This window comes from Micropterus dolomieu, linkage group LG06, assembly GCF_021292245.1.
Source record: "Micropterus dolomieu isolate WLL.071019.BEF.003 ecotype Adirondacks linkage group LG06, ASM2129224v1, whole genome shotgun sequence".
NCBI lineage: Eukaryota > Metazoa > Chordata > Actinopteri > Centrarchiformes > Centrarchidae > Micropterus > Micropterus dolomieu.
This window is the reverse complement of record NC_060155.1, coordinates 18,078,157-18,104,033: the sequence shown is the minus strand read 5'-3', so window position 1 is coordinate 18,104,033 and position 25,877 is coordinate 18,078,157. Positions and strand designations below refer to the sequence as shown.

General features: G+C 40.5%; 1 protein-coding gene across 7 annotated transcripts; it reads right to left on the bottom strand.

Moving 5' to 3' along the window:
- Positions 1 to 448: 448 nt before the first annotated feature.
- On the bottom strand, positions 449 to 24,588 carry tcf3a (transcription factor 3a). 7 transcript variants are annotated; one of them, XM_046052941.1, is made up of 20 exons: positions 24,069 to 24,588; positions 20,498 to 20,594; positions 19,995 to 20,067; positions 14,134 to 14,207; positions 12,747 to 12,810; positions 12,090 to 12,133; positions 11,782 to 11,914; positions 11,324 to 11,373; positions 9,834 to 9,930; positions 9,342 to 9,478; positions 9,059 to 9,209; positions 8,877 to 8,935; positions 8,695 to 8,773; positions 7,359 to 7,435; positions 7,072 to 7,242; positions 6,792 to 6,900; positions 6,521 to 6,653; positions 3,690 to 3,925; positions 3,143 to 3,274; positions 449 to 3,005 (listed from the first exon to the last, which is right to left on the bottom strand). In XM_046052941.1, exons 2-19 carry the CDS (start codon positions 20,549 to 20,551, stop codon positions 3,150 to 3,152), a joined length of 1,866 nt encoding a protein of 621 aa, XP_045908897.1. In that variant the 5' UTR covers positions 20,552 to 20,594; positions 24,069 to 24,588; the 3' UTR covers positions 449 to 3,005; positions 3,143 to 3,149. The 7 variants fall into 7 exon arrangements, with proteins under 7 accessions (XP_045908897.1, XP_045908896.1, XP_045908895.1 ...); XM_046052940.1 differs by lacking the exon at positions 3,690 to 3,925 and adding an exon at positions 5,464 to 5,702 and having other exon boundaries at positions 11,782 to 11,911; positions 24,069 to 24,584; XM_046052939.1 differs by lacking the exon at positions 3,690 to 3,925 and adding an exon at positions 5,464 to 5,702 and having other exon boundaries at positions 12,090 to 12,130; positions 24,069 to 24,584.
- Between the last annotated feature and the right edge of the window lie 1,289 nt (positions 24,589 to 25,877).

Here is a 25,877-nt window from a genome sequence, read left to right as displayed (position 1 = left end):
CCGAATAGCAACTTATTATCATTTCAGAAGGCCTTGTCTCCGAGATGTGTCCCTGTGTCAAAACTTATTTCTTATATTTGTATCCATTCAGTTTAGATTGCGCTGGATGCTTATTCCTAAAGAAAGACCTATGCATGTTTATTCAAATGATCACAATTTACACACAGCAAAATTGAAACCAAGTAATATTCCAGCACGGAAGTAATTATTTTTTCTTATAAGGATCTGCACAAAATACAGTGAAACGTGAATTCCTCTGTAGTTCTTGTGTGTGCAGTGTACTTTACGGCCAGTGGGAGGTGAAGGTGGAGCTCATTTCTGCCACGTAGCAGACTAATAATGCTATTTCTGCTTCAGCCTATGAAATTATCATTACGTACTTTGTCTGTCCCAGTTGGCAATGCAATTTTGATTTATGGTTTAAAAAAAGACATTGGACTAACGTGGGTTTTGTTATTAAAAATGGCACATTTATTGCTACATTACTGTTATATACACAACAGTTCTCAATATCTACTTTATATATAAAAAATAGGAAACTGGAGGCACTTTGAGGACATAGCCTACATAAATGTTGTCCCCAAACATGAGTGAAGACAGAGAGATCTGTAGCAGGTCACCTGTTGTGGAGGACAGAAAGGGTCTGTTAATAAAGAATATCAGGTGCATGTTTTGATACTTGGATACTTGCAGACAATATCTTCAGTGGCGATTTTTCATATCACGACCACGTTTTTTTTTTCTGCAGAAAGGCTAGAATAACTGACAAAGAAAACAACGTTTGGGGCTAGTCCATAGGGCAAGGTTTGTGATAAAATGACAGGTAGAGGTAAACCAAATACTGTTACATATCAGTATCAGCTTACAATGATAAAGCTGATGAGGACATATCATACAGCTGTACATACATATCAATGAACATGCCAGTCAAGGAGAAAATTATACAAAATCAGTTCATAAAAGATGAGAAATATATTTTAAGTACAGTTTTCAGCATCAAAGTTGTAGATCAGGTTATTAGTCATCTTACATTTAATGACACACACACACTAAAGCAGCCAGTGTCAGCGAGTAATTCTTCATATAGATGTTCTTAGACACTGCCAGATGTAATTGAAGTATATATGTATCTTCAAATGCAACATCATCCACCATGTAGCAGAGATGTATTCAGGCACTGGTGAGTAACCATTATCAAAACTCCCAAAGTCAGGAAAATGACTAAGGCCACCCTTTTTGATTCGTTTTATGCTTCATTTTATAGTTAGACAGTGAATTATATTGTAGATTGTGCAGACCGCCCCTACTGCTTCTTCCTCAATCTAATCAACTAGCTCATCACTGAGCTGGACATCTGCGACAGGAGAGGGGGGTGTGCTGAAGAAAAATATTGTGTTTCATTTCATTTTTTTTTTTCCAGGTTTGTGTTGAAACATAGCAATTAAAACAAAAGAGCAATATCACAACATGTGATGTTACAGCCAGATCATTTTGTCATTTCTAACATTTCTAAGCACCTGGCACAAAAGAAAACACCTCACTTTGTTCCTGGAATCTAAATTGAGTCGCCTTACATTTAAACAATGTAAACAAAAAAAGAAAGAGCATTCCAAACAATAAAAACAAAACTCATACAACTATCTTACAAAGTAAAAAATAAACAATGACAAATCAATTCTACAAAAGGAAGATCCTTACAACAGGCTTTGCAATTGTTCAAAAAGGAAAAAAAAACAAACAAAACACCAGACGCTCGACACAGAGCAACAACCACAACAAGTCAGTCAATGGCGATTGAGTAAATTCTCCACAAAAGGTAGCAGTAACACTCATGATCCCTTTCAAATACTCAATTGTTTCTGTCTTCTAGCACAATACAAACTGACTTACTTTAAGCAAGTTCACCATGCTGCAACAGTGTCTAGGTATGATTTGACAGAGGCAGGCTGATGTGACACTGGCTGCACTTGATTCAGAGGGTTCAAACTGACTCACTTCATGATGATGGCGAAGGATGTGAGCAGTGAGGGTGACACATGTGTGCTTGAGTCCAACGCCAGCCTCACACAGGAAGGGACGGGATGTGCCTGTGCACATCTGATTCGACATCATCCTGGATTTGTATCGAGTCTTTGCTCGCTTTTGTGTCGGTGGTGGGTCTCTCTCCGGAACTCTCTCCACTCCACTTGCACGGCCGTGACAATAACAGATGTACAGGACATTAAACAGATAAGACTCAGGGATACACAGTAAAAAATAAAGAAAACACAACCCACCACGTGTGAGTCAGTGGCTGTGGCACCTTTAGAGCCAAAGCAAGACAATTTTAAAAATACAGCCAGAGTTACCAACATATCAAAAATGAGAAGTCAGCTCTCTGGTGTCCCAGTTAGTTGCTCCAAAGTCTCCAAATCTACCTCTGTAATTCAGCCATCACATGAAAGGATAATAAAGATGGCTACTTTTATCTTAACCAAACACTATGCATTAGGCCTTCTTCAGGCACGTAAACCTTAAACAGGTTTTGTTCAATTTTAAGATATAAACCCGGCTGTCCCTCTTTGCTTGTGAAGAATGTAAGACATCCTTTTCAGATGGGAATGCCAATAATTATCCAACAGTACAAATCCTAACTCTGCTAACACGAGCAATTGATCCAAAAGTTTTATTTGATCCAAACAAGGTTTGCTCCCAACGTGTAAAGCAATTTTTCAAAATGTCTTACAAAAACATGATCATAAGAACGTCCTTATGTCCAATTTCCACTGTCTCCAAACCAGCGTCCTCAGTTCAAAGTATTGTCATGTAAAGATTAATAAAATTTTCCTCTCTGTAAGAGTGTGCTTGTTACTTTTGTATTCATCGTCAGGAATGTGGCCACCTGCCTTGTCAGTAATGAGGTGTGTGTGCGTGTGTGCTTTCCAAAAGTTGATTAACACACACTGAGATGCATGACACTGATAGATTAAGGCCACGTGTTCTAAGGGCTGTACAATCAACAGGAACTGGAAGAGAAAGGAGAAAAATGAATGAATATTGTTTCCACAAAACAAGCTTAAAAACAAGCAACGAAATCATGTATTGTTTGCATATTATCTTGCAGGCACCACAAACCCCCCATGCACAGCTTCTGTAGACTGACCTGAGAATTACATATGTCCATCTGCTCCTAGACTAGAGTGACCCCCGCCAAGCTGCATCTGGGGGTCCACGCCTGAAACTTTTTCCTCCTCTCTCCTCTTGAGGCAGGCAGCCTTTGGGTTCAAATTACGCTCTTTGAAAAAAGGACACATACATAGATTTAAAAAAACAGGAAGGAAGGAAGGAAGCTGTGCTTTGCCCTCAGAAATCTTAAAAGATTAAAGATTTGAACACATTTATAGACGGGGAAAACAGAAAAGAGGAAAAGCAAGGAAAGCAGGAAAATGAAAAGTAGGATGGGAACTGCAGGCGTTTGGCAGAAAAGCAGGGATCTACTTCCTCAAATGTTCTCCCCTTCTTCTCCATTTTTTCAAAGTTATACGGGCAAATAGCAAAGAGAAAGCCAAAGTAGATGCCACACAGTAAGTGAGAACTAAATTAAAGAGGAGATTTTCCTACAGGTAAATGACTGGCAACTTTTGGCCAGCTATGATAAGAGATGGTTGGTTGTCTATGTGGATCAGACCCTCCTGTATTGGCTGACCTACCTCGCACCTGCTTCTCCAGGCCCAGTATGACCTGGACAGCCTGTTGCAGGATGATAAGCTTGGTCTGGGCCTTGTCGCTCTGAAGGTGGACCTGACACATCCTGCCCAGCTCTCTGAAGGCTTCGTTAATGTCGCGCACACGCACCCTCTCCCTAGCGTTGTTAGCGTGGCGGCGCTCACGCTCCCTCTGCTCCTTCTCCTCGGCAGTCAGGTTCTCATCAGTCACCGAGACAACGCTGCAGCCAGGCGGAGAAGTGGGAGGGGGGGTGGGGGGTTGGAGGGGCTGGTTAACAAACCCAAATCACAACCCTCGCTGAACCTAGGCTAGATGTTCTCACTAAAGCTGCAGTTACCATATACTGGTTTAAACCTATAGAACTGCCTTTAACTTTGTGTTTTTCACTTGTTCTGTTACTGTGAAAATCTTTTATGTACGTCTACATAAAATCAAGCTCTTGGCCCAAGACAAGACCAGTGGAACTGCTGAAGAAGATCCCAGTGGAGTGGGGCTGTGTTGCAGGAGAGTGAGCGGACGGGTGGAAATTGAAAGCTTGTTTTTTCTTAGATCTAAATCTTTGTAAAATGAATAGATATATTTTCACAACTTTAGGTGTTGTGTGTTAAACGAGCGCGGCAATAAATTATATCAAGTCGAGAACAAATATATTGGAGATCAAGATACAACAGCTGACCTGTGTGACCAGGTCTAATAAATCTGCCCTGAAGTATAACCAACCAAAGATTTTTTTTTTTTGGTCATTGGGGTCCAGGATGGAAGTTGTAGGGGATATGGTGACTGTCCAGCAGAATGAGAAAAGTAATGAGGAGGAAGAGAGAAAGGGAGAGAGAGAGGAAGCAACACCCTTTGCCAACATAGAAAGAGCCACAGAGAAAAAGCTAAGAGGAGAGACTGAGGGCATCGTGTTAAATACATCAGCAGAAGGAGATGTATTTATCTGAATGTGAGGAAAAGGGAGGTCACTGTTGCCATCTGTAAAAAGAAAATGACAGAGGGCTGGGGAGTGAATGGAGAAAGAGAAAAGGTTTGTCTCGAAAACAGGGTGGCAGGGTTAATGCTTGAAAGGCTGGGACATGCAGCACAGAGACACTGCAACAAAGCTGAGGACAGGTTAACACACACGACAACAGACAGCCCTGCTTCCATGCTAACCTGGGTTGCACGAGAACAGACAAGTATACTATGAGCAGAAGGCATCATAACGCTGAAATAACTTATTTGAAACTAAAATGACTTCATAGTTTGCAAAAAGCATAATGAGGCAACAGCGGAAAAAGCAAGTGAGTACACAAAAAGGTGTGTTAATCCAGTCAAAGGGTGAGGCAGAGAGGCATGTAAGCGCTTTCACAGTGGAAACAGACAGCCAACTGTAAGACAAGGCAACACATACTGCATCAGAACAAACAGCAGTCCTGTATGTGTTACCAGAGGACGAAAACCTTAGAAGATGAACGGGAGAATGGGCATGTCTTAAAAACAGTCACACAGCTTCTTTTTCCTTATCCCATGTCCTCACTTTGCTGATCACTTTTAGGATGGACGGCAAAAAGAATAATACTTTAACTCACTAGTGTCACTAGCATATTTTGTTTAGCGCTGTTAATGGAGTAAAATGAAGTACCACGAGTAATTTTTAAAAAGAGTTTAAATGGCTAGAAGGACATGTCAGGAGCTGGGAAATGAAGCCATGTGGGAGTTTTATTTTGTCAAAAGGCCCTTCCCCTCCTCTTCCTTCCTCCCTGGACACCCACTGACCTCGAACTTGCTGCTCCAGGTTGAGTATAACGTTAACAGCCTGTTGCAGTACGATCAATTTGGTCTGCGGTTTCTCATTGCTCATGTGGAGCTGACACATGCGGCCCAGCTCCTTAAAAGCCTCATTGATGTCCCGCACACGTAGCCGTTCGCGGGTGTTGTTTGCCATCCTCCGCACTTTCTCCCGCTCAGCCTTAATCTCCACTGGCAGATCTTCATCGTCTTCCTCATCATCCAGACTAGCGAAGAGCCAATGACAGATGAGGAGGGAAGGAAACAACAGTATGGGTACAGTTCACTGAACATAACTTCCCAATTATGGTGTGCAATACATTTTCCTCATAATGTCAACACCACATAGAAAGGTTTGAGTAACTTTATGGCAATTACAGACACTGCTAATAAGGTGTGTCACATTAGAGTTACTCTGAGGAATAATGGAGCCCCAAGACCTAATGTCAGGAACTAAAAGTCTCTCCTGTTTCCACCACATCTGAGTATCAGGATGTAAGACTTTTCAGGGACCTACCAAGACAAGAGGCAGAGCTCCACAAACCAAATCATCTTTGGTTGTTCAGACTAAAAGCCTACTACAAAATAATACATGGGTAAATGATCTTTCCTATGAAATTCAACTTCATATTTGATACAGACGTGATACGTTTGTAAGGATGTTTAGAAAAGGAGTTGGTCTTGTTATTCAGCCTGGATGTGGATTCAGATTTATGGACTCTACTGCATTTAAAATTCAAAACGGGACAAGTGAAGTATCCAGTTTAACAGCTAATCAACTTTTTAAGCTGTTTTCTGGTCAATTTCTCTTACCATGCCACTGAGCATTGATATCTAAAATGTATTTCTTCCTGTTTTGATCTTAATAGACAAGTGCCCATAAATCTATTGTTGAATTAAATAATAAATTACTATAAAGAATTACTTCCTGACACATATTATACTTAAACCACTGCAGGATTATATTCCATAAAATCTCATGCACGATAGTTGAGTATAATTATTATGTAAAAAAAACAAAACCAAAAAAAAAACTTTTAGACACCTTGTTCGAAGGCGGGCCTTCATGTCTTTTTTCTCATCCTCTGACTTGTCGGTAATGGAGCAGTTCTCATCATCCTCCTTGTCCTCTCGTTTGATATCGCTGCCGCTGGAGCGACTTAGGCTGCTGGCGAGGCCTGCACAAGGAGTTCAGAAACAAAGACACGGAATAAGACACATAAAGAACCAAAATATATTACTTAACAGTCCAATGATGGTATTACTACCCTTTCTGACATGAAAAATAAATAGCACAAAGCAACAGAAAGTCTCACCGGTAAAACCTTCATGCTGTGGGCCTGGCTGGCCAGATGTGGGGCCATGGTGACCATGCAAAAGTCCTCCACTAGAGGGCAGGCCAGAATCCTCATGGTGACCGGACATCTTCAAGACAGCAATTGAACATGATGAGTGTTACAATTCTGTAATCGTTGCATAAGAGCAACAAAACAGGCAAATGGCTTTCACAGTTTACTTTTTTCTTTAATTTAAAATACCAAACTTCATTCAGTCATTTGTGGATAGCTTTTCTGTGCTGCTATTCATTAATCTCACCAGTCCAGGCAGGCGGCTAGCCAGTCCAAGTGCTGCACTGGTGAAGGCTGGAGGCAACCCTAAGCCAGACGAGAGCAGACTGTGCATTTCAGCCAGGCCTGGCCCTCCTTGTCCGCTGGCGTGACGCTGGAGAACATTGATGGCTTCGTCCAGACGGTCCTCCATTTTACTCTGGTACAGATGATGAAGAACAATGAGATAGTAGAAGGTGATGTATGAATGACTGTAGCAGCCTGTATATATCTCTGTAATATACATCTTGCATAAAACAGACATGTTTGACTCACCATGGATTGAATTCCGCCGTCATAGTTGGGTGACGGTGTGGCCTGGCCAGAGGAGCGAGTCCAATGGGATGCAGAGCCTAGAAAAAAAGACCACAGGGTGTTGCTAGGTGCATTTGCCTTTGTTTACTGTATAGACTGGGCTTATGCTCTAAGCTGGTACAAAATATTAACGCATAGGTAATGACACACACTCAGCAGTAGACGTTTGTTTGTTAGTCAATAAGAAGCACTCCTGGAAAGTAGCTTTTCATGTCACAAACACCACAGAGAAGATGACTGATGCAACTGCAAGCTTGGGCCTTGCAGGTGATGATGAATGATGGTCTCCCTACACTCCGCCATACTGTCTTATTTTGTGAGTCACTTTGGTCAAATGCTATATGATACATGCTCAATCAAAGACACCATAAAATGTACACCAGGGTTTTGCTGTTTTAAGCCAAGCACATGCAGGAGAAATATCTGTTCTTAAACACAATGACTTTATTGCTTCTAAAAATGATCCTCACATTGTTATGTGTCGAAAATTAGGAACATGAAACACTACATGTATTTTGAATGGACATTTTTAACATGCGAAACTAACGTGATAGGGGATATGAAACAAAGTGAAACACGTAGATACAGTAGATATGAAATATACTTGTGTCGTCTTCATATAATTGTGGTAATATAATTTGATTCATACTTTGGTCAAAGTAAGGTATTTCCATATCTAATTTCTTTTATTGGGTTCACAATTATCCCTCCTCCCTTTTCTCCTTTCTCACTTTGCGCCACAAGTAGTATTTTGTGTATTAAGTATGTGATTGTAATGAGCTCCCTCTGTGCAGAGACAAATGGGGAAGTGACCCCACCCTCTTTTTTATTTTTACTGTATTTTCCCTTCCTCTCTCATAAGTTATATTTGGATGGTGTAAGATCAAGTGAAGGTTAAGCTGTGGTGTACCACAAGTTACACTTAAAGTATGTACAGTCATTGTTGTTTAACTTAAATCTGTAATTGTGAGTATCCAGTCCAAAGGATGTAAAGATAAACACATGCCAGTCTTCCATTTCATTTATTTTAAGTATATTGTTCCAGTGACAATATTAATCCATAATAATAATACTTACTTAATAACAATAATAATAACACTAATATTAACAATGTTTTACTTTCACTTTTAACCCAATAGATGGAGCTACTCTGTCACTAAGAACCATTCAGGCTTAGTCAAAATGAAAACAATACATTTTATCATCCCCTTACACACAACAGGAAAGACTCTGTGTTGAACAAACAAAACAGCCAGTTGACATTGAAGCCTCAGAGAAAAAATGACTATTCCCTCACCTGATACAGCCTGGGGAGATCCAGACGGAGTAGACGGGGACGGAGGGAAGGTGTTACTGTTTGGGTCTGAAGGATAGATCTGGACACACAAGTTTTTGTTTTTAATTAAACAAAATGCAACGTATTCCTTTACATTTATTATGCTATTACGCTAAACTGTTGTGTGAAAGGATACTACTTACAGATGCCAGGGCTTTTCCAATCTCATCCCCTGAACTTCCAGGTACTACAACTCGATTGGCTTTTGGGGAAGAAATAAAAGCATTTCCATTTAATCCTATGCTTATTAACAATTCTGCTATGTGACAATACTGCATGAAAAAAATAAAAGAGCGCTTTTCACTAAACAAATTAAAGGGTTTACCCATAATGGTGTCAGTGCCAGTGATAGGGGGGGTGTGGCTGGGGACTCCGAAGCTGCTGGATCCAGAGTGGAAGCCAGTGGGATGAGCCCCGTTCACATCACTGCCATGCAGCGGGTAGTTTTGGGGAGAGAGGGGAAGTGGCTGCCGTTTCTTGAAAGCAAAGACACCCAGTGATACAAATGCACAACGAGACAGAAGCCCTCAATGATGCATTAGTCAAAAAGTGTCAAAGACCCTTTAAAGCCTTCATAGAAAAGTCCAAAGTATGAAGGCAGAGCTCACCAGTCTGTCTTGGGGGTTGATGGCAGTGAAGGGACCATGCTGGTTCAGATGGGGGGAGTTGCCCAGCATGGCAGAGTAACCAGGCTGAACCATCGACCTGGTGGAGCCCCATGGATCGGAGGGTGGGTGGAGGCCTTCTGTCAGGGAGCATCCAGCGGAGGAGGGGGCAGCAAGAAGGGCGAGGGACAACCAGCCACAGGAGATCAGAAGACAATGAAGCAAGCACATACGAGACATGTCACATTACTGTGACGACTTCATTCAACTGTGATGCACTATTCAGCACCCAGTTACCACAGGGTTTACCCAGACTTCCTTAGGCATATTATGAGGAGCTAATTCAACAACCATAAATAAAGGATATAAAGGAATATTCCTTAGTATCTATGTGAGTGTCTGATACATTTAACAGGTGTCTCCGTCAGACTGAACTTTTCCACTCAACACAACTAACAAGGGGAGGTTCTGAAGGCAAATTTTGTTTCGACTGACCTTGCACGTAGAATGGTGAGTAGACGTTTCCTGCCTTGGAGGCTTGGTAGCCGGCATTGTCCCTGTTAAAATCCTCTCCTGAGGCTGATGCATAAACCTACAGAGGATACAAAGAAAAAAAATTCAGTTCAGTGCTTGTAAACATTGTCACAAATCACAAAATTACTGCAAACAAGCTATAAGACATAAATAACTTGTTGCATAAATGACACACAGGACATAACATATATGGTGTTTCTCTAATAAGAACCATACCAATACAGTACATTTCTTGTGCTTAGTTAGGAGGTTGACCACAAGTAAACTTTTCTACAAAAATTACATTTGACTAAAGTTTTCAAACAAAACAAAAAAATAAAAGGTATATGTATTTAAGACCTGATTAAACACATACCTTAAAAGTACGTGTTCCTTCCTAGGCTACAATCTATTTTACTATCTGGTTTTACTACTTAATTCAAAACACAGGCTGTTGCAACATTTCTACAGACTGGAGTACTGAGCATTATGTAGTCAATGTGCAGTGTCAGTAATTTTATTGGGCTCTGCCTCCAATATCTGTAGGCCTTTTACATATTATCAGGTTAAAGAGAAACACACTAAGAAGGGTTTACAGAAAAACATAACTCACACTCTTCAACACAGTGAGATGTGACCGCACAATGGGACATGCAGTTGGATTTGGTGCACGGTGTAATGTGTATAAAGGAACCAATGTTCTAAACCCCCATATTATTCTCAATCAAGACTATTCTAGACGAAAAGCAAGTATCAAACTGTGTCTCCAAAAACTCAAATCCAAATAGACTGAAGTTTTCTTCTGTAATTTGATTAAACAGTGAAAAAAAGGAGAGGAAAAAGAGGGGAGAGGAGAAGAGGGAACGGAGAGATGCACTCCTAATTACTGAACCATCTGCCAAATCCTGGATGGCAGCCAACTCTACTGGCAGCTGGGATAGAGGGATGGGGGAGGGAGAGAGAGAAAAGGGAGGGAGGCGGCGGGAAGGAGAGGGGAGCGGAGGGAGGGGGTGTGGGCTAAAGAGGAGGGGGGGAGGGGAATGAAGAAACAGAGGAGAGGCGGAAATAGGGTGCCCAGAGAGCGAGAGTGGGAGGGAAAAAATGAGGTGGAGTAAGAATCATCAAACCCCAGTATGAATTCCCTTCAGTGATCTAACGCATATACTTGGCAGTGGGGAAGAAATGTGGCCATGAAATACAGGGCCTACAAATACAACACACTATAAATATATGCTGCAGATGAGTGACTGGGTGAATGACTGCCCCCCCCCTTTCTTTTTTACATCGGTGCAGCAGATACACAGCTGTAAGAGCTGGATGTCCTGTATTGCAGCCATTCTACTGCTTTGCAAGCCAAGGAGAGGCTTGAGATGCCAAATGGAATGTGAAAAGGGGCGTAAAACATGAAAACATGGACTGACTGCGAGGACTGAAATATAGTTCAGGGCTGCAACGTTTCTGGATGCACTCACCGAAGAGGGCAAGCCAGGGGGCACCTTCCTGATCTTTTTTGGCTGTGATTCTGAGGGGAGGAAGACAGAGTGAAATCACAAAAGCATGCTTACACCCACACACAGACCTTAACTTAATGCAGAAGTGACTATACAACCACCAATGAAGGGATTCATTTGTGCAGCCCCCTTCCTTCTGAAGTCCCGCTGAACCAATCTTTCCATCTGTCTTGTAACTAGTCATTAATGCCTGATCAAAAGGTATTCTAGTCTGATGTTATTCAATGACTTTGCTTATTGAGAACTCACAGCGATTTCACTTTCTTTAACCAAGCAGAAGTGAGAATTTTTTAAAACCTCAGCAGGAGAAGTGATGATATACTTATATATAACTCTATAACTTTTTCTGACACAAAATATGTGATGACAGATTTATCTTATTTCAACACTGTGCTTGAAACAGTCCTTTACAATCTTACCAATGGGGTCCTGGGAGGGTCTCCTGCGAGGGTTTCCCTCATAAGAGGAGTAAAACTGGGAGTTGGTCTTCAGGCCAGATGGGGAGAGGGCATTGGGACTGGGCATGGGTATCTCACTGGGCATAAAGCCCTGCTAAAGACAGCACAAAAGAAAGCACAAACTCATGTAGCGTAAAAGGACAGGTAAAAAGAAAGAATTATGAATGTAAATTCAGAATAATAAAGGAAAAGAAAACTGACTGAGGGATAGAATTTTTCAAAAACAGCATGAGGAGAGATGGGGCAATACTGCAGCAGAACTAATATACCTGTGTTGCAAATGATGAGTAGGGTCCTCGCTCAGCCTTCCCTGCTGGGAGAAAGGAACATAAAATCAGGTCATGATCGTGACGATTGGGCTTTTATGTCAATATTAAATCACAGTCTGGCCATTCCCCTTTCTCCATTTGGGTGCCTCCCATCTGTGAGTGCATATGATGATGTGTGGTATTTATGGCTGCGGACAGCAAAACAACAACAAATTGGCCCATTATAAATGGTTCAGGGGCAATTGTGACCAACCTCTGTCCCCTCCCCTGACAGTTAAACAGGGGAGAGCTATAGGCTACCGTAGTCCCAAGGGAGAGCCTTGTTTGTGCATGGGTGCCCTTTACACCCCCCCCCGCCTTGAACACACAAACTGCAACACACTTACAAACCCCTCCTCCACAACCTCGCTGATTACTCTGCTCCCTTCCTCCATTGCCACCTAAGCATAAACATGGTTTGCCCTAAAGAGATACACTAATCTGTGTACGGCTTCTCTCAAACAAACAACTCATTGTTTCTTCCGTCATAAAGTCCTATTATTAGAAACACTGGCCCCAAATGTCCCTGATTCTCTTTATTTAAAAAAAAAATAAAAGACTATGTGAATGTTGTGGTGTCTATGCTTCAACAGCTTAGTTCAATTTAAACCTTCTTACCAACAATCCCTGATCCAAACATGGGCGCCTCTTGCTCACTGTAAAGGCCTTCTTCTCCATAACCCTGAGGGAAAGACAGCAGAGGCATTAGGGATATAAACCCTAATTAACAACCCTTTCTCACCAAAGTAACTATGTAAGAAAATAAACTGTTGTGTGTTCATATGAACAGATTAATTTGGTTCAGAGACCCTTTGCTAGGACTAGTTTGTACGCAGGTCCAACACTGCTCTGTTTTGTGATAAAAGGGTGAATATACTATCACTACTGGATTGCCACAGAAATCGATAAACCATTTATACGCCAATATTTCTTATTTGGTCTAATCAAAATATTGATTTGTGTAGAAGTTAAAATGAGGATAAATCATGACATACATGATATGACTTTAAGGTCGCTCAAGCTTCTGCTCCTCTAAAGAGATGAAAACATCAGATCTGTGTGGAGCGATGAGGAGAATGTAACGTTCCTCAAATTAATAACATGAAATTTCACATCTCCATCACAGTGCTAATGACTTCCCTTATCCCAAATTTTGTTTTTGTTGGCTAACAAAAATAAATTCTCAACCTGTAGGAAACACTCCACTATAGTATAGGATAATTTTATTAAACACTAATATCAGATAACAGCAGCTTGTCACTGTGTTATGCACATATTTTCTGTTCTACGTGACGTAAAAATACTTATATGATTATGAATAATCGAATATGATTACACAGCATTAGTTGTTGTGTTGACTTTTCATAAGGTGCACAAATTAAGAAGATAAATCCTGGTAGTCTGACAGTCTGAACCATCCATAATGTCTGCTCTTCCAAAATTACCCATGATATCCACCATGTTCTAGATATCTTGGAAGAATAGTGGTCTGGCCTGGCTTTGTCAGTACCAGTGTTCAGAGCTCAGAATATCTGGTGATTTCAGTGGTTCAGAGATAAGATCTTAATCCTTCTAAATTGCTGGTAGATTTAATTTGGTTCTGCTCCAATAACTGCAAAGTGTATGACATTTGTAAGAATCTGGACGTTAACATTAAGGCTTTTTGAGGTGTACTCACAATACAAACTATCTATTATATCTTCATATCCATCTTCATAATATTGTGTAATGTGTGACATACCATTATTTTATCATTCAGTGTGAATATATTTATGCTGTTGTTTGTAGATCACTTTCTAGTAAAATCCTAAGATCTCAGCCTGGTCTTAGCAGTGAAGTGTATTAAAATAATGCAGGTTAAAAACTTCATCATCCCATACCATACACTGTGTTTATGTGTGAAAAGAGGTATAAATCACCCAAACTTATGTTGTGTTTCACTCAAGCTCAATAGTATGACATCTACAAGGCCAGATTCAATGTAGTAAGTGAGGATAAACCATACCCTTCCCTGGTTGAAAGATGGACTGTTCTGTTGTGCTGGCCCCCAGGGACTGGGACCACTCCTCTCATCCATACCTGGAAGACAAAGAACTGGGTTAGGCCTATTAACCATTAAAGGTAGACACGTTCTTAACAGGGATTTAAACTTAGGCTTTGCAAAGTCTAACTTCAGAGACTGATGAAGTTGACCTGCTTTGATAGAGGTTTTTCAAGCTGTTCAAAGTAACCTCCATTGAGGAGCTTCACTTCACAGCTCACACAGAGACAGCATAGTGACAGCGCTGTCACATAGTGTGGATATGAGCTGTAGGAAGTTTGAATAATTAACACCCAGTATGAGGCTCCCAGAATCATCCTCGACATTCTTCATTCTCCCACTCCACTCCTTTACATTTTCCATGGCAACAGTCATTCATCCCCCCATCTATTCTCTCACAGTTGGCCTACACCTTCACCTTGACACAGAAGCGAGGTCTCAATCTTACATAGTTGACACGCGTTATCCCTGGCCACAGCACTCCAGTGTTAACAGAGGTGAATGTGTCTGAAAGAACCGATTTTAAAGATTGGCAAAGCAGAAATTCCTGCCTGTCCCCTTTCTCTCAATCTCCTCTCGTACTGCAACACAGCATCTCTGGGGGGAAAGCTGAAGCTTAATTGTGCACTGATTTGCATAATTGTGCATATTAATGAAGCTCAGCTCTATGAATATTCATATTTTTGTTTTGTTGTCTAATTAAAAAGCGGAGGGTGTGGGGGGGGGGGGGTGGGGGCTAGAATCATGACAGGATCAGCAGTAGAACAGAATGATGGGTCCACAGCGCTGAGAGCTGCTAGATTGCTGTGACAACTGTGATCTATACACACGACACCAGCAGAATAAGAGATGAAGGAGACAATGTCTTGTCCCCTCTCTATGGCTGACTGTCACTCTCCACGTCAATCAAAGACGATAAAGAAAATGCATGAACCGTTCGTTTCCGCTGTAAGTAATCATTACCCAAGCTCCAGCCAAGAAAAGGCTCCAATTCAATGTTGTTTGTGAATGCATTATACTTGTGCTCAGATGTGGATTACAAGTAGGTTTTTTGACAGTGAAACAGTTCACCATTAAATATATATTCAAGGAGTCTATTTTACTCACTCTGCTATTGATACTACATGTAAATAAGTACATACAGTGTCAAACAAACAGTATAGTCTGTTTACAGACAAGTAGAACAAGCTTTAATTTTGCATATCAGAACAGTCAAAAATTCTAATCTAATCAGCGAGACATGAACATGTGGCATTTTTCCCCTCTTTGGCAGGACTGAGGATCGTAAGGAATTCATTCCACAAATAGAAGGATGTATATAGTACTTTGCAGAAAACGAACTCCACAACCGCTCTTGTATAAGAATACCTTTTTCAAGGCACTCCAGTGTAGGGTTAATTTGGAAACAATAGATCGTGTGGAGGAAACAATGGGAGGATTAATGTGAATATTCACACCTGAGGGAATGGAATTATGGAATAAATGTTTACGACATGAGAGAGTGAAAATAAGATGAACTAAGAGGCATTATTAAAGAGTAATTCAAATTAACGCCAATTAACCCACATATTCCTTCTAATTAACTGATCTGATGATAAGCAGATGAACAACACCGAGTGGAATCCCTTTAATTAATTAGAAATTTGAGATGGCTTTCAGAATTGCTTCATTGAATCCTGACAACTCTACTTAATGAAGTTAAACACTAAAAACGATGATATTATACAGTGGGTTTTATGTTTCTGGTCACTCATTGTGTATTTCTATTAATGTACTAAAATAATAATCAGTTCCCTCTACACACAAATCTATTGTGGTTTCAATCATAGGAGTAAAACAGTAGAATTAAAGGCAAATAAACAGTATATGTGTATTAACATTATCTATCTGATCCTATACATTCCAATGTTAAAATACAAGCTTATGCATTACATGCCACCACAGTGATGCTACCTTGTGACTGCCTGACACACATTATTGAAATGAAAATGCTCCAGTTTTAAACCACTTCAGCGTTCCCAACATAGCAACTGTGTTGCTTCCATGACTTTTATTTTTTTATTTCACCAAAGAAATGAACCTAGCTGCAGCTCAGCTGCGTCCAGTGATAGGTAGAGAGGAGGCACTTTCAGTTGATTGCATATCAGCTACATTGAAACAGGTATCTGCCTACAAAGTATTCATGCAAGGGCATATGTGAAAATGTCGTAGTTCGGGTCATTTAGTGTATTTTATCAATGTGGTCCAGAAAGACTAGGCTCATCTGGTCGTCTCTTGAGCAGTGCTTGTGTGATTCTTGTCATTTCAAGTGGTTGGATAAATATGGCTCCTTACTCTGCTCACAAAGTAAATACTTTTATAAGTCATCATTATGTTTTGATGTGACCCTTTTCAATATCTTTACTAAATCAAAATAACCCAAAATACACTTACCCCATTTGCGCCTACCTATAATTAAAGCAATATGAAACTATCATGTGTTTAAAACATGAAACACATTTGAACACACTCACATTTTCTTGCTCAAAAGGACCAAACAGTAGGATTATTGTTTTCTTCTTCCTCACTATTTCCTTAATTTGGACACATTTTGTTTAGTTACTGCTTTTCCTTTTAAGCTTTTTTAGTGTGTAATGCTTGTTCTTTTACTTTACTTTTTCCACCTCTTTGCACCCATTGTTGTTTTTGTCCCTGGCCCTTTGGCCTTTGCAGTTCATAATGTGGTGTTTTCAGAAGAAACTGGGGAGTGCTTGAACAAATACATCAGATCACACTGCTGTTGCAGCAAGAATCATTATCATGTATAAATGAGATTCTAAAGAGGTAAGAAATTAAATTGCAATTTCAATGACACAATGACACAGAATCCAGAGTCATTTTTGCAGAACAATTTCCATTAGAGCCATGAGAAGTGCTAAAACCATGAGTAGTGCACAACCCAGACAGACAAACAGGATTGAGAAGACAAAAATGAAGAAAGGGGTGAGTAACATCAGACAAATTCTCTGGTGAACCCCAATGCACTTTTCCTCCCAGCATGCAACGCCCCTTTAAGCATGGCTAGTCTATAATTACACAGGAAGAGATACTGAAAACAGACAGCCAGGCTGAGTCATAGGCTTCATGAGCAAAACGCCAGCACATACATTGACCAAACTTGCAGACATGTCTTGGTTTTTATAGGAACACTGCCCCAGGCACCTATAACAGAGTGTGCCGTTTTGTCTACACACCTTCTTCCTTCCCTTGGCAAAGTGAGTCACAAAGACACAAAGCATGATGTCAGATCAAATCTCAAGAGAGTGACCACCGTTAATGAAATACTGAACAATGTACAATAACACAGGCATTGCCGTTTTAACCCGTGAGTCACCGGAGACTTCTCAAACAAAACACAGTGTGCTGTTTTAAACAGCAAACCTACTTGTGAGTTTAACTATAACCTTAAGACTTTGTAATTCACTAACACATCTGTTTGGACAATTAAACATGTCATGCAAATTTGAAGCGCCTCTTCTGCATTTCAGCTCATACCAAAGCTTAAAAATACATTTTCTCGGTTTCTGAAGACCAAAAAGTGAAAGAGAATCGAACATTACTGAAATTGACTGACTGAACAGGCACATAAGACCAGATCAGAGATATTATGCTCACTGAAAGCTCTAAATGGGAGGTTCCCCATAGCCACACATGTTAAACCTCCACATATCCCAAAGCTTAACCATACTGGGAAAAAAAGGCTTTTAACTGACTCTATAAGGAAAACATGTGGCAGCTGCTCCACAAAAAGCAGGAATACAGTCTGACCAAGTCAGGTTTTTTTAAACTAATCATACGTAAATAATCATACATAATTTATAAGAACTTACAGACAGACATGAATCGAACAATGAGGTGCATTTTTCACTCTGAAATGATTCTTTTAGCAACATATGCTGTGTGAATACCCTGCAGTACTGGCCTGACCTAGCCCCCTGTCAAAGCATTTAAAGCTAAAATGCATGTTGTTATGCTAGATGGAACAGCTTAATGTTTTGGGAAATACGCTTTCTTGCTGAGAGTAAGATGAGAAGTTTAGTACACACACAGAAATGTGAAAATGAGAAGAAATAGAAAGTTTCATTCTGTTTCTTGGCCAACAAAGTTTATCCACCTGGCCACCACTTCAGTGCAGGACCTCTGGGTTCCCACATACGGTAAGTGAGCACAGGTTTTAGTATAGGTTTCTGTACAGGAACCAAACCTGGCATCCTCAATGTGACAAGACTTCAGAAAGTCACAGTTGTTCACCAAGCAATAGCTATGGCATGAAATTACTCCTAAAACCGCAAATTGTTTTTACATTTCTGTTTGCATACAGACAAAACAAATAAACAGAACTTGTTCATTTGTAAGCTGTAGAGATGATGGTAGGTATATTTTTGAACTTTGGAAAGAGCCATGCTAGCCATTTCCGACTGTGTCCAGTCTTGATGCTAAGCTAATCGCATCCTGGCTCCAGCTTCGTAGCTATCGCCCAGACAGGAGGGGTAGAGAAGATCTTACAGAGGTACTGTACACGTTTCTATGGACCTCGTAAAACTTTATTTTTCCTGCTGTGAAAACTTATCTAAACAACACGAAATAATGCAGACCACAGTAGCTGTTCTTCATAAAGAAGCAAACAACACACTACAATGTTTGTGTTTTGTGTCTGAAATGCAATAGTGGAGTATAATTTTAAGGATGGAGCACAATTCCATAAGCAGCCGTTGGACTGATATCATCAATGCGTCTCTTTTGTAAGCACACACCTTACTGTGACAAAAGAACATGTAAGTGGCCCTCAAGTGAATAGAAGAAATGGAGCCCCCTGTACCCCTCCCTGCCGCTGCCTGCCTTGTCTTTCATCTTAGCTTCAATATCCTGTTTCATTTCTATTGCCAGCCGAAAGACCTACAGCACTTCTAGAGATACGAAGGTGACAGAGAAAGGTTCAGGCAGGGAGAGTGGATCTGCTACATTACGAAGAGAGATGGACAGTACAAATCTAACCACTTTGTGTGTATGACAGCCTTACAAAGGGGCCCAGAAACTACACAAAATAAAGGAAACAGTCTGATCTTGAGTATGTCAGAGGCTGTTTGTTTATAGTAAGCTGCATGCGTGTCTTAAAACTAACTGTAAGGGCTATGCTGGTGAAGTTGATGATGAGGTTGAATAATAGCTGTGGGTGAAAATGAGTTATGTTAAGGGGGAAAGTAGGGTGCAAGATTGCAGGACACGGGAATACACTTTTTCACAGAGTAAGCATAGCAGATTAATTGGGCTTGTTCCCATCAACCCCCACCCACCGCCTTTGTCCTTAAGTGATTGAATGGCAACAGCTGAGAAGGTGAGGGAAGGGACACCTGCAAGTCGAGGATGAGGAAGTGTAGAGGAGATGACGCTTGATCTACATAACATAAAATAACCTGGCAATCTATCCTGAGGTTCCTTCCAATAATCTGTGATCTGATATACAATTCATGAGAAGAATAGGAGAACAGGAACAATTTCCTTTTCTATTACTATTCAAAACACCATGAATGAGTGAGGGTGGGAGAGTAGCAGTACTGTCAGGATATGTGCTAGGGAGCATTACAAACCAGTATGGACATTTCAACACTAGCTTTAGATAAGAGGAAGAAAGGTAATCTTTTCTTTTCTTTGTAATTACATATTACTGATGTTTAATCTTTTTTCAATCAAGATAATCACAAATATAAGAATAGAGCATTTATTTGGGTGGCATTGAAAAAAATTAATTAATTAATTAAAGGAAAAGTAAACCATTTTTGTCTTACCTGAACCTCCAAACTGACTGCTGGCTAGAGTAGTTGGCCGGTTCTTGCCATTTGAAACTGGAGGCTCAAACATCTGAAATGAGAGAAATGAAACGGTAAAAAACAAACAAGAAAAAAAGACAGTTCAAGTACATCTATGACTTTGCTGAACTGTATCCTCTTCACTTGTGTAAAGATTTATTAGGTGGTTAATTCAAACTATGATGTATCCTAACCTATTTAGACAACTGCTACAAAGGGCATGAATCACTTCACACATTCCAGCTTTGACTGTGTGACTGCTAAAATTAAAGAGACACAACAGTCTCAAAAAAAAGTAGCTGCAATCCCTCAAACCCTGACAAGTTGACTCATTCATGGATGCCCAGATATTCATTGAAATTTCAACGTACTACCAATTGTTCAGGACTTATTAGGAAAGCAATTTGGCCCTCTGTGAGCATAGAATGGACTGTATAGGACGCACACTCGACAAGTTCGAGCAATCTTCGGAGGGATCTTACCGCGCTAAAATCCAGCAAGTCGTTGAGCTCCTTGTCGGTTTCCACTGCAGCCATTCTCTGCTGCTGTTCACTTGGCCCTTTCAGTCTCAGCAAGCGACTACAAGCAGAGGTAAGGAGAATATGAGTATATTTCGCCCATTTGTAAGAGGGTAGAGTTCGGAGTAGAGCTAGATCTTCGCAAAGGCAAGTATCACAATGTTTTTCCAGAATGTGACAACACTGTGTGTATGACTATTGGTGCTTTACACAAAAACAAAAGGTAAATGTAAGATGGGTTTGTGGTAAAAATGTGGACATATAAACCAAGCAGTTCAATGTATTCTTATTTGACTCAGCTGGAACAGCCCAGTAAAAGTTTAGGAAATGACATTACTTTGCTGTTTTTGCAGCATTTAAATATTTTCCAATAAATTTACAAATAGTTTCAACATTTTATTCATCATTCCTTTCGGTTATGATAACATTTTAGTCACCAGCTGCTGAGATATAAGGACACAACACTTGCAGAAACAGCTATGCACACATGGGGCAACCACACAAGCAATCATACGGGTTTAAAAAAAGTCCAGTTTAACATGTTATCTAAACCACTTTTTTTCAAATTAAAGCTAACATACTGAAATTCTTACCCAAACTGTCCACTCAAAACACCCAGTGGACCCAGTTCAAACTTGTCCTGCTGTGCTGGTTTATGGTAGAGGAAACGCAGTTATATAATGCAATGGGCAGCTAGACATTAGTGTCTTCCTTTTCCCTTAAAAATAAGAGGTACAGATAATATAGTTAAACTAGAGACTTGTTTAAGCTAGTCTAAGTGCCCGTGGTGTTGGCTCATCCATTTTAAAGTTGTGCCTGGTGCTGTTAGTGTGTCCCCGTATCTCAACAATAAAGCTGGTAAATAGAATTATGGCAAAAAGGATGAGAGGAAAAAAAACTCACTTTATGCAGCAGGAAATCTTACAATAAACACAACTCCAGACAACATACTGATTTCTCTCAGCTTTACACAGTTAATAATTATTCAGATGACTCAAAAGCATTCAATTTGCTCAATATGAGTCAATTACAACCTGGTGGGAACCCTGGCATACACAACCTACAAAACCACCCAGTTAGCTTTTCATAACACATCACTCTGACTCAGGTAATTTTTCTACCAATGATACAGTTAAACCTGAATACCTAATGCCTACCTCGTAACTGACCTGGTAATGAAAACACCAACCAGTTCTAAGAGCTTCCCTGGAAGCCCACATCTAACATGGGTGACTATGGTTCAGCCACAGGCCACAGTGCACTCGTTGTTAGTCAGGCACTGGACTCAGGCAGCTTCCTCTACCTCAAAAACCAACCTGCTCTAACAGCCCCTTTGAAAAACATAGAGAGTAATAACACAGCTTGCTGGACACTCAAATAGGCAATGTACTGTGTGAAAGCTGTATCAAAGCAAATGCAGGCCATGTGTGTAAAACATATAAATATGTATTATTTCTACATTAGGTGGACAAACCAACCGAGACATTTGCAATATAATAGCGCTGCAGTCCAGTACCAGCTGGGGAAAATGTATTTTTAAATTGTTTGCAATCAGAGGTTTTGATTAAATTCAGAGGCTGTGATGCCATCAACCAAATATACAATTAAGTGTTGTTCAGTTAGTGTTGTTGGGGGTATACTTATAGCCACTGTTCCTCTATGTCTTCGTTATTTTTTAGACTTCTGCTTTGCCACTATAAATCATTTTGTGTAAAAAACTGTTTGTGAGCCCCAGCAATATTTCCTCAACTGGTGAGACTTGCAGAGATCTGCCACCAACACTGACATAAAGACACTATGTTAACGTTTAATTAACATCACTACAAACTATAAATTAAAATGTCTATAAGATTATTCAGTTGGATTGGATTATAGCATGTTTCTGTTATTTTGTGCATTGTTTGTTTTGCTGCAAGTAGTTCAAACAACTGGTGGGGGCTGTAGATTTGTAACATTACATTTGTAAGCTGTTACTGAGATGATTTCACTACTTCCACTTGAATAACTCAGTATCATTTTCAGGACATGACTGGAGATTCGCTTTTAGTCCAAAATAATACACTAGAAACAGGAAATGTCAATTAGTTTCAGTTATTTGAGCTATTCCTGACAACAAGAAAAGCATTAATCCATCACATTAAAATGTATACAACTTGCATTAAAAGGAGTGCTACCAGTGGTACTCCTGGACATATTGTGACTGATATAACTACTTTGTTTATAATCATGTAAAACCGTGACAAAGACAGTAGGAGAAGTCAACAATTTGTCTACAATGATAATTCACAAAACAACTGCATCTGAAGGCATGCAAAGACGCAACCGCTAGATCAAGTCTAACGGGAAAAAAGCTATGTAAATGCTGGTACAACGGGTAATAACAACACGAAGAGTACCGACTAATGAGAAATGTAAGAACAAGCCTAAATATTTTGACACGACCTAATCTGGTAATATCGGTCTCTTATAGAGCCGAGGTCAAAATGGGGGATAAGTGTTTAGCCCCTCCTAACAAATGGAAGTTGCATACGCTCGTCTTGAGCACCCCCACCTTCGGCCTGCCCATTTGGAGAAAAGTTTTAAGGCATAAATAACCACACATCTTATATCTGCCGTTAAATAAACAAACAGTCTGTAATCACCAGGCCATGTTTTCATCGCTCATCTGTAGGTTCAAATCCTGCGGGGTGTTTAAAAGGACCTAAAAACCTGTTGCCTGCCCTCACGTCGAGCAGGAGAATGGGACAATAATGAACACAAAGACTCGGGCCACCAAAGTTTCACTTGAGTGGTCGAAAGCCGACAAAAAGAGAATAAATGTTAAAATGCCTTTAGGGAATCGTTAAAAATGTATCTAAACGATGCAGGGTGGAGAAAATAAGGCTTTTATGCATTCTTGTTGCTTGTAACAGCGGTGTTTTTTGTAAAGATGGAGGGGGAGTAAAAAATAATACCCCACAGTTACTTTATCTAGGGGGTTTGCTATCGTTGCACTATTTTGTGGTTTGTACTTATGAGTACAGTGACCTAACGTTAGGCGACATTAGCGAAACCCCAAAATCCTGATAACAGGTGGAAGAGATTAGCATTGTAGCCACAACCAGGAATGTTAACGTTTCAGCTAAAGCAAATCAACAACGTCTGGCTATGATAACGTTTCGCTGCTAGCTAACGTCCATGCATTTGTTTCTAGAAAACCTAACGTTACATACTACTGCTACAGGCAGCAAAATCCCGGGGGGAGCTAACTCTGTCTGGTACTATGCTAATGTGCTGTAACGTTATAGCCCATTGAAGTGAACAAAGAAGTCTTTTCCACCGCACATAAGCGAGTAATACTCTAGTAGTAACACGACAAGCTCGCTGAGGCCGAAGGGACGAAAATCCGAGACCCCGCTTTTCCCGGCTGTGCCTCTCGGTACAACTTGAACGATGGGCTTAAAAACTTGATCATTACTCAGGTTACAACGCGACAGACAACTTCTGTTCGACATGCATATGCTTGTTATGAGTGTGTATTTATCCACATATTTACCTGGACTCAATTATGTGGCATCCAACAGGGAGAAATCAACGGCTGGAGTAGAGAGAAAAACAAAGTTGGGGATAGGATCCTTCCCCCCGTGGTCCGGACTGTGGGCTTGAGAAAATGAGGAAAGACAATATGAACCACTCCTCCGTCACCTCGTCTCGTCGTTGTCTTCGTCACGAAGCTGAAAACACGTCTCTAACACAAACCATAACTCTTGTGTTACCCCCCGTTTCCTTATTGTTAGAGAAATTGTAACCATGTCATTTTCCAAGTAGACATTTTAACAGCCTCCACATTGTCGGTTCCAACCGAGTATCACTCCGCAGCACACAGCCTACGGGAGGGCATGGACGCTGAAACATCAGCGGCGTCCAATCTCAACTAAAGACGAAGTAACCAAACGACGCAGGGTTCAACGAAATCTGAATTTACGCGGCGAGTATCTTAAATACCGCGCAGTGTCACTATTTTTTGGTTGTAAACGAGACACAAAATGATGGGAGTACCAATTCGCGGGGATCTATGTCGACTGGCGGATTAGCACAGCGGAAAGCCCAACAGCCTAGACCAGTAGAAGATGGAATGATAATATCAGAGGGACGACCAATTGGATACGACGAAAATTTGATTGGCAAGCGGGACGCCCAAATATGTTTCATCATCTACCTTTAGGGCAGTCTCATTTTGCCTACGGGTTGCTCGCACTTTAATTTACAGTGCCCGAGCTATTGTAAACGTTCGTGTGTGTGTGTGTGTGTGTGTGTGTGTGTGTGTGTGTGTGTGTGTGTGAGAAAGATGGGAGCCCACGATGCACAGTTATGCAAAAACATGGATCAGATAGTGAGATGTTTTCTTAGGGTGGATTATAACTGGCCATGTTGACAGTAGACAGCAGATTTGGGGTGACCTTGCTATGAATACACAACTGAAAAAATACACTAATCACAACGGCCTACATTTATGATAATATGTAGCCTACAACAATGCAAGATCAAATATAATAACGTATTTTTATGCCATTTTTTTGCCCAATGCTTTAGTTTAGTCGAGTGTTAAGGGAGAAAAAAACATCTGCAGTTTGAAAATGCTATGAAAACATCCCTAAGAAATAATTAGGGACTAATACAATTAGTCATCATGTGTTTGGATACCCTTTATGTCAAAAAAAAATCTGTACTTACAAAATGTTATGAATACATCCCTGAAAAATATGTAAAGCCATCACAGTGACCTGTATGTGTGATAATACTGAAATATTGCAATATATCATTGCATTATCACAATTTGTCCCAGTAGTTGGGACAATCGGGGTGGTGATGGAGCAGTGGATAACACTGCCCAGGCATGTTGAATGCAACACGTGAATGCTTGAGTGTGTTTTTATGTGTGGAAGAGAGAAAAAAGTGACATGCAGGTGCTTCTTTTTGTCAAACTAGAATCAAAAAGCTGAGTTTACAGCATGAGCCAGCATTTAACTCAGAAAAATGGCCTAGCTGCTGTTTTCCATGAGTTGTACCTTAGTGGTTATGTAAACAAGGCAGCAGTTAATGTGCGTGTTTGTTTTGAGACTTTCTAAAGAAAACCTCAACTGGTTTGAGGGGAAACAACCTAAATAACATCTGTGCTGGCCTTTACGAGAAAACTCAGCCATCCACTTTGTGGTTCACAAACGCACACACACACACACACACACACACACACACACACACACACACACACACACACACTCTCAGCATGCACTGCACACATGCAACTCAGGCACAAACCTGCATGCCATTAACAGTGGGACTAAAGACTGGTTATCATATTATC